The following is a 13,843-nucleotide window of genomic DNA, read 5'->3' on the forward strand; positions in this document are numbered from 1 at the left end:
TCATACATAATCATAGAAAACTTAGGTTATACAAGAATTCATCATGATATGTGACTGGATTTTGGAAAAAGGATCCAAATCGCACAATAGAAATTTCGAGATGAACGGGTATGAAGAATTCAAGTCAGCATAACTTTCCAAGGATAGCAAGCACGCGTATGAAATTTACACAAAAGATGCATCAATCTATTACCTTTCAAACCACTTCCAGTACTTGTAGCTGCTTGCAGAGTTTCCCACCAAATAAGATAGAAAATCTGAGCAGTTGGACGAGTGAAGTAGTATCACGAGTCACAAAGGGGTGGGGGGTGGTGGGGTGGGCAAGGGATAGGCTTAAAAATGGAGGCAGACCACGATTGGAATCCAGACGAGATTACAGGGCTGTGCTGACTCCTTAGTGGCTGATATGTAGCAAAATCAATGCAAAACATCTGGCCAACATTACGAGGCTGTCCACTAGTAAACCAGTGATTCTTGCCAAGCCAGGTCCTTCACGAGACCGGAAACCACCATTAGAGCTCTACACACCACCCAGAAAATATGTCTGTTGAAACCAGCCTTGAGTAGTTTGAGTAGTAGTGAGGGTCAAAACTATTGGTACGATAGTGCAGCTATCCACTGGAAATATTAGTATGATTTTACCCGATGTGCGATTTAAATCGGTTTTGTAAAATCTGGTTACATATAATACAGAAATTGACTTTATGTGGTCAAATTATGCTATATCTGATTTGGAACTGAACTTATACATGCTGATCAGTTGAGAATTACTCATGAAGTATAATCCAGAAGGACACATATGTTCTTAGCTACATCAGACTTCAGTCTGTTTGAATTAATGTGAAACAGCTATAGCTAGTAAGAAGATTTTACTTTAGTAATAGCTACTCATACATCAAATTCTCCACACTATTTTTTACTATAATTATGAGCTTGTAATCTGATTGAATGATTTCTCATTTTGTATGAAGTTTAAGGCTTTGTGCTGAACAATAAAGCAGTAAGTTACAAGAAGTATAATCTTGCAAATGCATGCCAATATAAATTTGCTTGAATTTCTAGTACATAATATGTTTATATTGTGCAATTCTAGGTGCCCAGCTACAACACTAAGTAGTAAGCTAATTATTAGGCCTATGTCTAATGTGACGGCAAAATTTTGAGAAAGATATGTCACACAATTTATAAGTTACATGCAGGTATAATTTAAGGATTGTCAGGAATCCTTGCACATGCAGACATAAGCAGTGAAATATAAGGGCACACCTATTCTAAATTGGACAATAGCTTTAAAGAAAAGGGTGAAAATTGCAGAGGCTGCTCTTGGCATGCCATCTGATAAGCCTCCATCTTCACTGAAAATTTCGCTTCTATAGGTTATATACCAGGTTTGCATAATTGACAATCTGCTACAAATTTAATTTTGCCAAAACAATTTAGTTGGCTATTCACCAGAGTTTAAACAAAACGTATACATATTGTCAGACAGCAATATGCAGGCATGGTCACTTGTGTTAGTGATGTACACATTCAGTAGTACAATCCATTGACAGAATTGCTTTGTGATTAAAAACAGTCTAAGATGATGTCACCAATGTGTAACATCACACTTTGCTAAATACCTACATGCTAGCAAATAAATAGTATTGCTTGTCACATGATATTGAGGCTTCAGTTGTCACAAATTCACAGTTCTCGTGGAGTTTGTAGTGTGTGTTGCAGCTCTAGTTATGATGGAGGGAAGTGGTGAATTCAGTGAGTTGTCTGGTTCAGGGATTGATCCAGGAGTGACTGCACCTGACCAACTACCAGGCTCTCATCTTCCAGGCTACTTTGCTTATCTTTCCTTGGGCTTCAAGTTGATTTCCACTCTGATCATTGTGCTAATGGCCGGCTGGGTGTTTATGACTATTAAAACCACCAAGAAGCTACACAAGCCTCATAACATCTGGGTAGCTAACTTGATGGCCACTGATGTGATCACTGTAATGGTTACTACAATTCAAACCAGTGCTATGATGATTGGCTTTGCTACTGGGGTTGGAGATTTCATTCCTTGTCATGTGTTCAAGTTCCTACTCTTCCCAGTTGTTGTCCTCAATGCCACATACTTGATAATATCGGTTGACAAGGTGGTAGCTATTACGTTCCCTTTCAAGCACAGGAGAATGATGACACCTCGTGCCATTGCTGGCATTATTGCTGTTACATGGCTTTTGCCTATGCTGCTTTTTGTGCACACGCTATTCAATGCTGATGGCTTTATTAAGGTGGCACAATATGGCACATGTATTTCAACTGGCAGTGCATTTGTTGAAGCGTTGTTCACTTACATGTTGCCGATCTTCACAGCAGCTTTTCTTTCGCTGGTCCTCAACATTCACCTATCCATGAAAGCTTACCGGATTCACAAGCAGATTGAAAGTGAAACGTCCTTAAGAGGATTCACCAATGACCTAGAGGCCCTGAAGACCAAGCAAGCTACTATCAAGAAGAATCTGAAGCCAGTGACAACCCTGTTGGTGGTTGTGCTAGGCAGTACAGCTATTGGCTTACTCACTCCCCTGCTGTACATTCCAGTAAGTGTACTAGCACAAGGTTCAGTCTATAATGAAGTGGTTAGGCTTGTCATTGGCCCCAATGTCGGTTACATTGTGCTGCTTCTGCATCCACTTGTGTATGGCCTGTACTTCAAGCAAGTCCGCGAGCCGATGATGAAGCTGTTGAAGGGCACACTGTGTGCTAACAAGTTTAACTCAGCAGCTGTTGCTCCGCAGCCACGGAGAATGGCTTGGATGTGACTAATTTGTGTCACTTGACTGACTTATCATGTTATTTATTTATGTATTGTGCTGTTCATTATTCTAAACACATTGTTTACCAGCATTGTGTATGCTAATTGTATTGAGTATTGACAACATTTTACTGTAAATGTTAAGCAAGGAAAAATAATAAATTTGCTGGTACACATTTCTATTCATGAATACTATAGTAAGTATATTACATAATAGCAAGTTCAACAATTGTGCTTTTACTGTAGACTCAGTTATTAGGCACATGCACTTACAATTTTGTGAAATTACTGTATGTACTTGTTAAGTATATGCATGCACATGTACATTGCTTATAATGACCTCTAGGAACTTCTGCTATGTCAAGATCGGCTATATACTGTTAATCATATCCCTATAGTAGACTGTTAAGATGCATAGCAGGGGCAGATCTAGGATTTCAGATGGGGGGTGCTAACATAATGGTTGGTTGGCTAAGAAAAGCAACAACTAGTTAATAACTAGCTATAGTGTGCAAAGCACACTCAGCATGTGGAGCATGCTCTATCTAGGGGGGTCTGGGGGCATGCCCCCTCAGAAAAAAATTGCAAATTTAGCCTATTCAGTATTAAAATTTGGTAATATTTTTGACTGAAAAATGATGCCACTTTGTTTAAGTGATTTACAATGGTTGTAAAGCATTTTGAGTCACCTAAGTGTAATAATGATGAAATGACACCATTATTCCAGAACAGTTGTAATACTAGCTGTCATATAAGGGCACAGAAAAGATATTCTTTACATAAAGAACAGGAAGGGGAAGGATATGAATATTAGCTATGCATGATCAACACTTGCCATTAATTTTGTGTTGTTTGAAATACCTTAATTTAACAGTACATTAAACTTAGCAATTTTAGAGTTTTGGATTTTTGCTAATTGATTACATCAATTCACGAATTAATAAAATTTATATGGTGGGTAAATTCATCAATATACAAGATCGCTAAATTATTGGCTTAAGGTATAGCTAATGTGCTTTACAGTCTCATGGCTCAGACTATAACATCCAAACAGTAACAATGAAGAGAGAGCTAGAGAGGCAAGTATACGCTCACCATGCAGTACACATATACATAGAATTTTCCAGCTATAGGGGTCTGGGGTGATGCTTCCTCTGGAAATTTTTGGAATATAGTTATCACAAGATTGAATCTGGAAGCTATTTTTAACCAAATACTCTATAATTGTACTGAAAGATTGTGGGTACAAGATGGATGAGTTCAGTTGTAAGTAATTTTAGAAAAACATAACTACACTTTTAAATGCTATTGGATTATAAGGCAATACATAATAGTGGATTGTCAAAGACAATACACAGGATTGGATCTTAAGGTCATTGTAGAGATTTAAAATGCACACAAAATTAACTTCAATTTTGTAGTATATACAGCCACAGACTGTTCTGTTGCTATTTCAATCAGACTTTTTGCAACTATATGGCCCCATCACCATAATTTATTATTAATTTTTTACAACCAGAGTGCAAAGTCACTTACACATACAGCTAGTTTTTGGCCACAACTAACTCCCTTATAATGTGACAGCAATTATTTGAGCTTATGAAGTTGAGTTTCAAGGGGTTTGGGAGTGCAAACCTGTTTGACATTAAATTTTATTAGCTTCAATTGATGCTAGATTCAGATAAATGCAGCATGAAAACTTTGGTACTGATAAAGCAAAAACAAACAGTTCTCAGATACTACAACATTGTTCACTGTATACATGCTAAGAAATTAACTGTTTTACAACCCAAGCATTCAGTTGTAGCAGCAACTGAAAATACCTACTATAAAATATTAAACTATTTGAAAGAAGTTTTTTCTCAGAAAGTGATTAGTATATGGCAGGGTAAGATAGCAGTGTGCAGGTAAGATAGCAGGAGCAATGGTAAGATAGCAGTGCTCCTGGCAGTGCTCCTCATGGTAAGATAGCATTGCTCCATTGTTTGGAGCAATGGTAAGATAGCAGTATGCAGGTCAAGAAAACACACTGGTAACTTCTTGAAAAAAAAAGACATTATGATGGATGTTCTATTAGACTATTCTATTAGAGTATTTCGATTTTTAGCAGCTTTTAGTTCGAGTCTCACACCAAAAGTATAATTTGAATTCCTCTTAGTACTTCTAAATAAAGATTAGCCATTCTCCCTTCTCTTCATTGCCCATGCATGCGTATAAGATGCAATTGCATCTATACTATAACTTCTAGAAGCTTCCTAGCTTACACACGGTAAAATTTTTGAAGGGGGTGCTTCAGCACCCCAAGCACCCCCCCCCCCCTAAATCCGTCCTTGGGATCCAGGGTTTGGCAAGGGAGGGGCAAAAGGGTATAGTAGGTATTTGGAGCATGGGGTCTTGTTAAAGCTATTTCATATGGTTCAGGACTAAAACTTTAATGTAGAGTAGTTTTATGCACTAATATCTAAATCATACTGCTTTCTAAGTGGACTACACTGATCAAGAGTTGCATGAGGTTAAGTGACAATCATGAGCAGTTCAGCTAGCTTGTAGCTATATAATTCTAAATAATGGCATACACAAGACCATGTATATTTCATTGACAAAATATTCTTAGCAGGCTAAGTGTTCCCATGCATGGAATAATGCTGCAGATGTTAGTTTTTTAATACTCAACAACTGCACCACTGCATAGCACATTATATGTTATTTGTTTGCATTTCAATTATAGCTAGTTGATAGCAATTGGTGAAATTCTTTGTTTCAGAATCCTGAGGAATCATGTGCATGCAGTTATCATTATTATTACAGGTAGTAGCATTTTATAGACAAGTGCATGCCCATGGCCAGTGACAAGTATATTTGTGTGTGCCTAATCTGCACTTACCAGAGCCCTATAATGAAACTAATTCAGAAGTATTAAATAATTAGTAAAAATATATATAATAGAAGAGCTAGTCTAAGTCAGCCTACTTACAAGCCAACTAGTGGGCAACTCACCACTGTTTTTTCTTTGGCAAAACAATTCCTTCCATTCAGTGGTATCAGATCTGTTTAGTATTGGGCTAGGTTATAGCTGCATACAGCAGCAATAACAAGTGTGCACATGCTGCACACACATTTACACAAGCTTAGGATCCAGGTGGTAAATCACAAAGCTGAGGTTTGGAATTTCACACAAGTCCCGCACCTCCAAAGCCCCAAAGAACGTAACATCTGATTTACAGGGCTGTGGCTGTGTAAACCACTGGGTAGGTTCTTTTAGACCGGGTAGACAAAAGGTGGACCTTTGGTGTAGCCTGCATGGGGATATCGATGTCATGCAAGGTTACATCAGGGTGAAGCTAGGGGGTCTGGGGGAATTTCCACCCAGGAAAATAAATATCTACTGTGAATTTGGTGACATTTTGGTAATTATACATGAAAATGATCCAAAATTTCATCTGCTCACTAAAATAGTGCACTTTTATGCTGAAATTGTTCTGAAAAAGAAAATTGTGGACCATTTTACTGAAATTGTGGAAGAGGGGGTTATTCAGAACCCCTAGATCCCCTGCCTACGGATCTGACGAGCTCTTCTTAATTCATTGAAAAACAATAATACCTATCATGATGCTAGCATACTTACAACATGGTCACATTAGCTACTTTGGAAGCTAGCCAGCTACCACTGAGATTAATTTACTGTAAAAGGGATACTGGTTTCTGTTGACTAGGTTTGTTGTTTGTTTATGGAAAATGTTTATTGTTTTTCAGTTAAAGGAGTAGCTACATGTAACTTTTGGTGTTGATTACTTATACCCAAATATAGGCAAACATTCTTAGCAGGGAGGTGGGGATTAATATTGACATGTAGGTGCTTTAGCTGAATAGTGAGACTAGTTGGCATGAGCTCCGTATAGTATGCACTAATAACATTCACCGAGACCAAAGTTTTAACAAACTGATTATGAGGCTTTTTCTTTTAAATGTGGATATTGTACCAATATTTCAGGTTTGAAATGGTCAGGTTTGTTTGAACATCACCACAACATGCTGTTTAATTAACCTTGTAAGGCTTCACATTATTACTTCAATGCCACCTTAGTTCAGTCTGATTGATTAATGCCATATGTAAGCTTGCCAATGAAAAAACACAAGGTCCTTTTACTGTAGGTTATCCTGTATAAACATGTAGTCCAAGAGAATAAGTGATGCCGGGCAGGCGTAATGCAATTTTACCGTACATTTATATGCAACACTATGAACGGGTGTGATGGTAATGTTGTTATTGTGGCTGTGGCTGCTGCTACCACCACAAACAAAAGCTGTTATGTTAATTTGTTGCTATGCCTAATTTGAATTCCTGCATGACTTAGAACACACAAACCACATAGGTTATGTGTATGTACAGACAGTGAATCATATTTGTACTTTTATAATTTCACTCAAATTCATTCTAGCTAAGCTTTGATGTATGTATGTGTTAACCCTGCGTGTTTTGTAAGTCTAGTTGACTCCAACTGGCTACTGCAATGATTATTATTCATCATAAGACTTGCAGGTTTATGAAATAGACACTGTAGTATCGAGAGCAAACAAATTATGTATTAATGTAATGGGCAAATACTTACTATTATACTGTATCTTTTTATCAGCAACAAAATTTGCAATAAATGGAACATACATTTGTCTATTCAATTGCGTGCATGAGAACTCTATTGATCTGTATTAGTTTTTGTTCTATGGTTTCTTGATACTTTTGAGTAATCAAATCAACTTCTTTTATCTCTTATGTCTGTAGACTTTGTTAATGTTTATGAGGATTTTATGATCTCATGTGCTACCAGATATCTGATGGAAACTTGTTCTCCTACCAAAACATTACAAATGTTCTGGACCTTAAACTGTTTATGTAAGTAAAATAATGTATGGTTAACAGCATGTATAATGTAGCCTCCAGCTTGTAACTCAATATTAACTGATCATCATTGTAGTGAAGACTGTAAAAAGGTATTGTGTATTCATTATGCTGTTTGTAATATTGTGTAATTATGAATATGTAGAAAATGCAGAATATCACATCCAATTGCTGCTATATATGTAAGTGTCATTGCTCTGCTTTCACCAAAGCACTTATAGATAATGTTACTTTGACATAAGCATGCATGAATACTGCAGCACTGAGTTCCGTGTGTGTGTGTGTGTGTGTGTGTGTGTGTGTGTGTGTGTGTGTGTGTGTGTGTGTGTGTGTGTGTGTGTGTGTGTGTGTGTGTGTGTGTGTGTGTGTGTGTGTGTGTGTGTGTGTGTGTGTGTGTGTGTGTGTGTGTGTGTGTGTGTGTGTGTGTGTGTGTGTGTGTGTGTGTGTGTGTGTGTGTGTGTGTGTGTGTGTGTGTGTGTGTGTGTGTGTGTGAGAGAGAGTTCTAGGCTAGCTTAGGATACTTGGGATAACTTGGGTCAGGGTTACTCTGCACAACTTGGGTCTGCATACTGTGACCCAAGATGTGGGACTTGTGCGTGCAATTCCACTTAGATCCTATCATAGTCAAAGTATGCATGTGTGTGCATATAGTGGAACCTCTCATTGAAGGACCCTTCCCGGACAGGGTAGACATTGTAAGGATTGGCCCACACGTATACCTTGCACATGTTCATACTATCCTCATATAAAACAGGGTGCATGGTCATTCTATAAGGACTGTGCACCAAATACATCATAAGTCCTGCATCTTCATCTTGTCCTGTCTGTCCCTTAGGGCCACTGTAATATTGTAAACTGTACTGCATGTGGTTATAACACAATATACACATACTTTAGGTGATGATAACAATGATAATGGCTCTTGGACAGTCAACAGGGTGGTACTAATGGAATTAATTATTGATATCATAGTAGTGATTGTATTAGTGGTTTATATGAGATTAGGATTAGGACACCAAAATATGGGTATGCATTTTCATGTAAACAACTTTTAAAACAATGTTTTATAAATTAAAGACGGTACGTGTGCACTTCTAATTACATTCTCCTTTCTTTTGTTTGAATTGCTCCAAAGGATGCATGATTATTTTGACGAGTTGTTTATGAAAAATGAAGAACTATTTGACTCCATCTGATGTTTATATGTAATGCTGTAATGGCTGCATATAATTTGCCCTTGCATTGTATGCTTACTGTAGGTGAAGGGCATGTCCACGTTACAATTCAATTGTTTGTACACATTTTATAGTTGCACTTCATTCCCTATAGGTACATTCATTCATATTTATTAAGTTTATCCATTCACTGGACTGGACTACTGGATTGGATTGCTGGACTGGACTACTGGACTCAAGTTTTTTTTGTTTTGTTTTCTCGTGTTTTATTGCCAGACTTAACTAAAAAGTTTCTTAGAAACTGACACCATTTACCACGAGACATAAAACTTGTACATTGATCACAAAAACTGCATACACAAAAACCTTAGTGCAGTTCATTATCAAAAATTATTTGTCTACTGCTAGCAATGTTTCAAGCACTGTTAACGCACTGTTAATGCATTCTCTTTTGTAAAATAGCTTACCATATATATGTTTTATACTGTGCAATTACCGGCATCATAGTTATGAAACAGAAATTGTCTATAGCTTGTGCATTCACTCTAGCTTTGCCAGCTCTTTGGTTTATAATGTTTGCAAATAGCAATGAGTTCAGTGTTAAATTTAAAAAAAAAGAACTGCTTCCCAATTTGCACACTTTCAAACAGGTTACACATATTTGCAAAAAATACAGTGAGTGTAACAAGAGTTCAAACCAAAGTTATACCATTAAATAGATCACCAAAACTATATAGTACTTTTTCAAACACACTTAATATAATATCTTTAAAGCAGGTACCTTTCAGCACTTGTGTTGTAGAGCCTTAATAAATAAAATTAAAAAATAGATTATTATGTAGTACAGCCTCCTGCAGATTATTAGTCCTGCCCCAGGAGGATTTGCTTGTGCTGACTCAAGGAACCTGAGTAGCACACAGGTGTCCCAGTGCTGGTTCACTTGATATAGGTATGACTGTGCTTACATGGTAGCTCTTAGGCTTTTTTTTGTTGCTTTGTGTGTGTGTGTATGTGTCTCCATGCCACATAGGAACACAATACAAATGAACATTTACAGAACATTTGTATGTGTATGTGTGTTGTGTGTGTCCTAGTGGAATTACAGATTGTTATTGCCATAGACTTGGATTCTCAAAGGTGTGGGACTTGTGTGGAATTTCAGATCCTCAACTTTGTGATTTGCCTCCTGGATTCTATCAGAATCAAAGTATGTGTGTGTGTGCGTGTGTGTGTGCGTGTATGTGAGTGTGTGTGCACGTATGTGAGTGCGTGTGTGTTCATGGGTGGCACACGCATATGCAAATTTGTGCATACAGTGTAGGTGTGGGTGTAATAATAATTGTCACAAACATGATATTTCACATACGTAAGGTTCTTAGAAGAATGTACCATATCATGTGGCTACACAGCTATTAGATACAAATATGCTCTTGCAGGTATATAGCACATCACCTGATACTTTTACAGGTATGCAGTTCTTGATTATGTAATATCTCTATTACATCTAATTCACCTCAAGGCTTTAAATCTCCAGCATGGCAAAGTATCACTTTTGGAGATATCGTTAAGGTTATGATATACGTAGTCAGGGGTAATCGAATGCTAATGAGAAGGCCATAAAACCAATCTAGCAGTGTGAAAAGTTTACAGTGAATTTGAAGCCCTGCATATTTAATGTTTTTGTGTAGCTACAGTGTAGTTTGAGGCTGGTGGAACACTACAAGGTGTTGTAGTGACACAGGTAAGCCAGCCCATACATGGCTCACTGAGGTGTCTGACACTTCTGAAATCACATACGAGATTTCCTGATTTCCACTTTGATTTCTGATTTTCTGATTTTGCTGATGTAAATGAACGTTTACGGAAAAAAAATCTTTCTAGTTTACGGAGAAACACTGAGGCTACAGGCTTGATTTCTGATTTAATTCTACCATACAAGTGTATGAGATCTCTCAAAGTGTTGGATTCCTCTTGGTTCACACTTCAGCTGTTGCTACCATGTTTTCTGCTGCACAATACACAAAAATCTGTAGGCTCAATGGGCCTTTCTGGGGTATGTATTGTATGCTAACTATATTAGGGCCTGTGGAAGCAATTTCTTCCCAGTGATGGAGATACAAGCCTTCATAGAGTTTGTTTCACTCTAAGAAAGTACTAAAAGTTCAATAAAACGATTTCACAAGCAGTATCTTTAAAAAATCACTTCCACAAGACCGAGATAGTTTAGTTGTTTAATTGCTTGTGTTGAAATTATATTACTGCTCTGGTTTCTGGTGGAGTTACTTTTTTTTGTAAAACATTACTCTAGCACCCAAGAACAGCTGGTAAAAATGAACAAGTACAAATAGTTGACACACACATTGTTGAAATTATTTTTCTCTACTTGCATAAAAGGTTTTGTAATTTGTCACTCCCACGAATTTTAAGTGTAATCTTAATGATCAAACTGTTGTTCTCAGTAAGCAGGCACAGATGCAGCACTATATTACTTTTCAGTTTGAGTTAAATATGACTTTTTCGTGTAAAAAAGAAATTTGCTATATTAGATTGCTTTCTTTACTGGAAAACTTGATGACTTGTTGAATTACTCTAATAGAACATTCACCAATTGTTAGATATACAAAATAATCCATATGAACAGTAGTTTGCTTTGTAGTGCTGGGACAAAGCTTCGGAACCTTCAAAAGTTTTGTAACCTTTGAAGGTGGTTTTACCCCTTCAATGTTTCGTATCCATAGATACTAGCATGTCTAATCAGCCAAGTACTATGTGCTTCCTGGAAGCATAAAAGTGTCATTAACAAATTTTGTAATGTAAGCAGTTGTACTAGAGCCTGTACTAGAGCTGCAACAAAAGTGTGAGGCCATATGGGTGTACACCCATTAATTTTGATCACTAATTACTAACATGACATAATCAACAAAGCGTCAAAGCTTTCTTGCAAGTAGCTTCAGAGGTTAAAATTTGACCTTTGTTCCAGCCCTTATTTAGTATGAACAAGAGCATACTACAAGCCTGAAATATTAGTGTCTATCCTAGTGAGTCTTTTGTTAAATGTACTGTTTGTTAGTTAGTTGGTGTTTCTTAAACTTTTGATGTACTGTATACATCTCGGAAACAGTGCAAATGAACAATTTACACATGTGAGTTGTGAATGTGATTTACCTAGATGATATGTTGCTGGTATCACCAACAGGCTATAGCTCCAAATACTGACCTTGTATAGGCCATAAAATTATAGCCTATCTCTTCATGTTGAAAGAGAGCATGTCCATCTCCACACGCATGAAAATATAGAGTGGACTCAAGGCTGAAAACAGTTGAGAAAATAGCTTTGTGTATTGTTTGTGGCTTGAAACAGGTTGTTCTAGTTGCACTTCCTTAACAACTAAATGAGTTTGGTTAGGGCTCATAGAAAAAAGTAAGGTTGGTTGCCTAGTGAACATTTATTCCCTAATTCGGATTAAATGTTCACCAGTATATTTGCAGGTGTAGGTGACCTCCTTAAAGTAGCACAACATTCAACTTAGACTAGACCACTAGACTATAATATTTACAACTATACATGTGCGATTATAACACAGTATTTTCATATACTTTTAGGTGATGTTAGTATTGATGATACTGGGACAGTCATCATCTATTTACTGGTGATACTGATTGGATTAGTTATAGTGACTATATTGGTGGTCATTGTGATCAGAAGTAGGAAAATGAAATATGGGGAAACAACCTTTTATTACAACATATGAGGGCTGCATGTATGTATGTGTGTATGTACGTATGTATGTGTGTATGTACGTATGTATGTGTGTATGTACGTATGTATGTGTGTATGTACGTATGTATGTGTGTATGTACGTATGTATGTGTGTATGTACGTATGTATGTATATTGTACTTTGCATGGGAGGATCAAAGTGATGCCGTGTATCGTATTGTCTATAGAGTACTAATTAGCTGCATAACTGTACTCTGTATATTTCTGCATGCATCTTTTTGAATCTTGGGTTGCCTTGTAGACTTTCCATTTAAGTGACACTCTATTATGTCATCTAATATTGCATGGTAAAATTGCATTCTGTATAGTCATAACAGGGTGGACCAACTCCAGGAGGTTGTAATCAATTACTACACATGCTGTAGCTGAATGTAATTTCAAAAACTCAAAAAATGCTTACAAACTAAACTCCCCAGCATAATAGGTTTTTAGATCATCAATGTAATTATGTCACATATGAACGTTAGTTGGAAGCACACCAAAGATGTAAACTGTTATGATATGCTGTCCTACCATGAGATTGGCAAGTTTAAGGGCAAACAGGTCGAAAATTAGACTTACTGTACACTTAATAAACAACTTAAGAGAAACCAAAGAAAGTGTTGCTTTCCTTATCCCTATACTCTTAACATACAGTTTGGGGGATGGGTAACTTTGGAAATGAATTACACAGTGAAGTTTGAATAATACAGCACATTTGGATGCCATTCTGGGGTCTAGGGTTATCATCCCCAGGAATATCTCGGAATATTATAGATTATAGAAGGACTGTTATGACATTTTAGACTGTTCTTATTGTGTTTTTACAGATAAATTATTACCTACAGGCCTACAGCTTATTAAAGGAGATATTTACAATATATATCTTTTAGTGGTTGACTGTTCTATTAGAGTGTTTAGATTTTTTACTACAAGCAGTGACCAATAATAATGGGGGTGTGGCACCCCTTCTAAAAATGGTCCAAATGTTCCAAAAAATCTTCAGAACAAAATTGGTGCTTTTATCTGCTTTGTAACAATTTCCTCGAAATTTGATGCTAAGCTACTCTACTATAACTGATCATCTGATCACGAAGCTTTTTAAACACGACTCCACTAAGACAGTATATGATTGATCACGTGTGTGATATTGTAAACCACTAAATCTAGCCAAACTATGCTATTAGTTTGTTCTACGACTAGAAATAGATTATATGA

General features: G+C 36.9%; 1 protein-coding gene across 1 annotated transcript; it reads left to right on the forward strand.

Moving 5' to 3' along the window:
• Positions 1–1,733: 1,733 nt before the first annotated feature.
• Positions 1,734–2,801, forward strand: LOC136239845 (trace amine-associated receptor 8c-like). The gene has a single exon (XM_066030596.1). The coding sequence runs from the start codon at positions 1,734–1,736 to the stop codon at positions 2,799–2,801; it is 1,068 nt and encodes a 355-aa protein (XP_065886668.1).
• Positions 2,802–13,843: the final 11,042 nt, after the last annotated feature.

Source organism: Dysidea avara, chromosome 12, assembly GCF_963678975.1.
Source record: "Dysidea avara chromosome 12, odDysAvar1.4, whole genome shotgun sequence".
NCBI lineage: Eukaryota > Metazoa > Porifera > Demospongiae > Dictyoceratida > Dysideidae > Dysidea > Dysidea avara.

Excerpts from the sequence above, each read along its gene's own strand:
- LOC136239845 (XM_066030596.1), top strand. The coding sequence starts at position 1,734 with ATGGAGGGAAGTGGTGAATTCAGTGAGTTGTCTGGTTCAGGGATTGAT.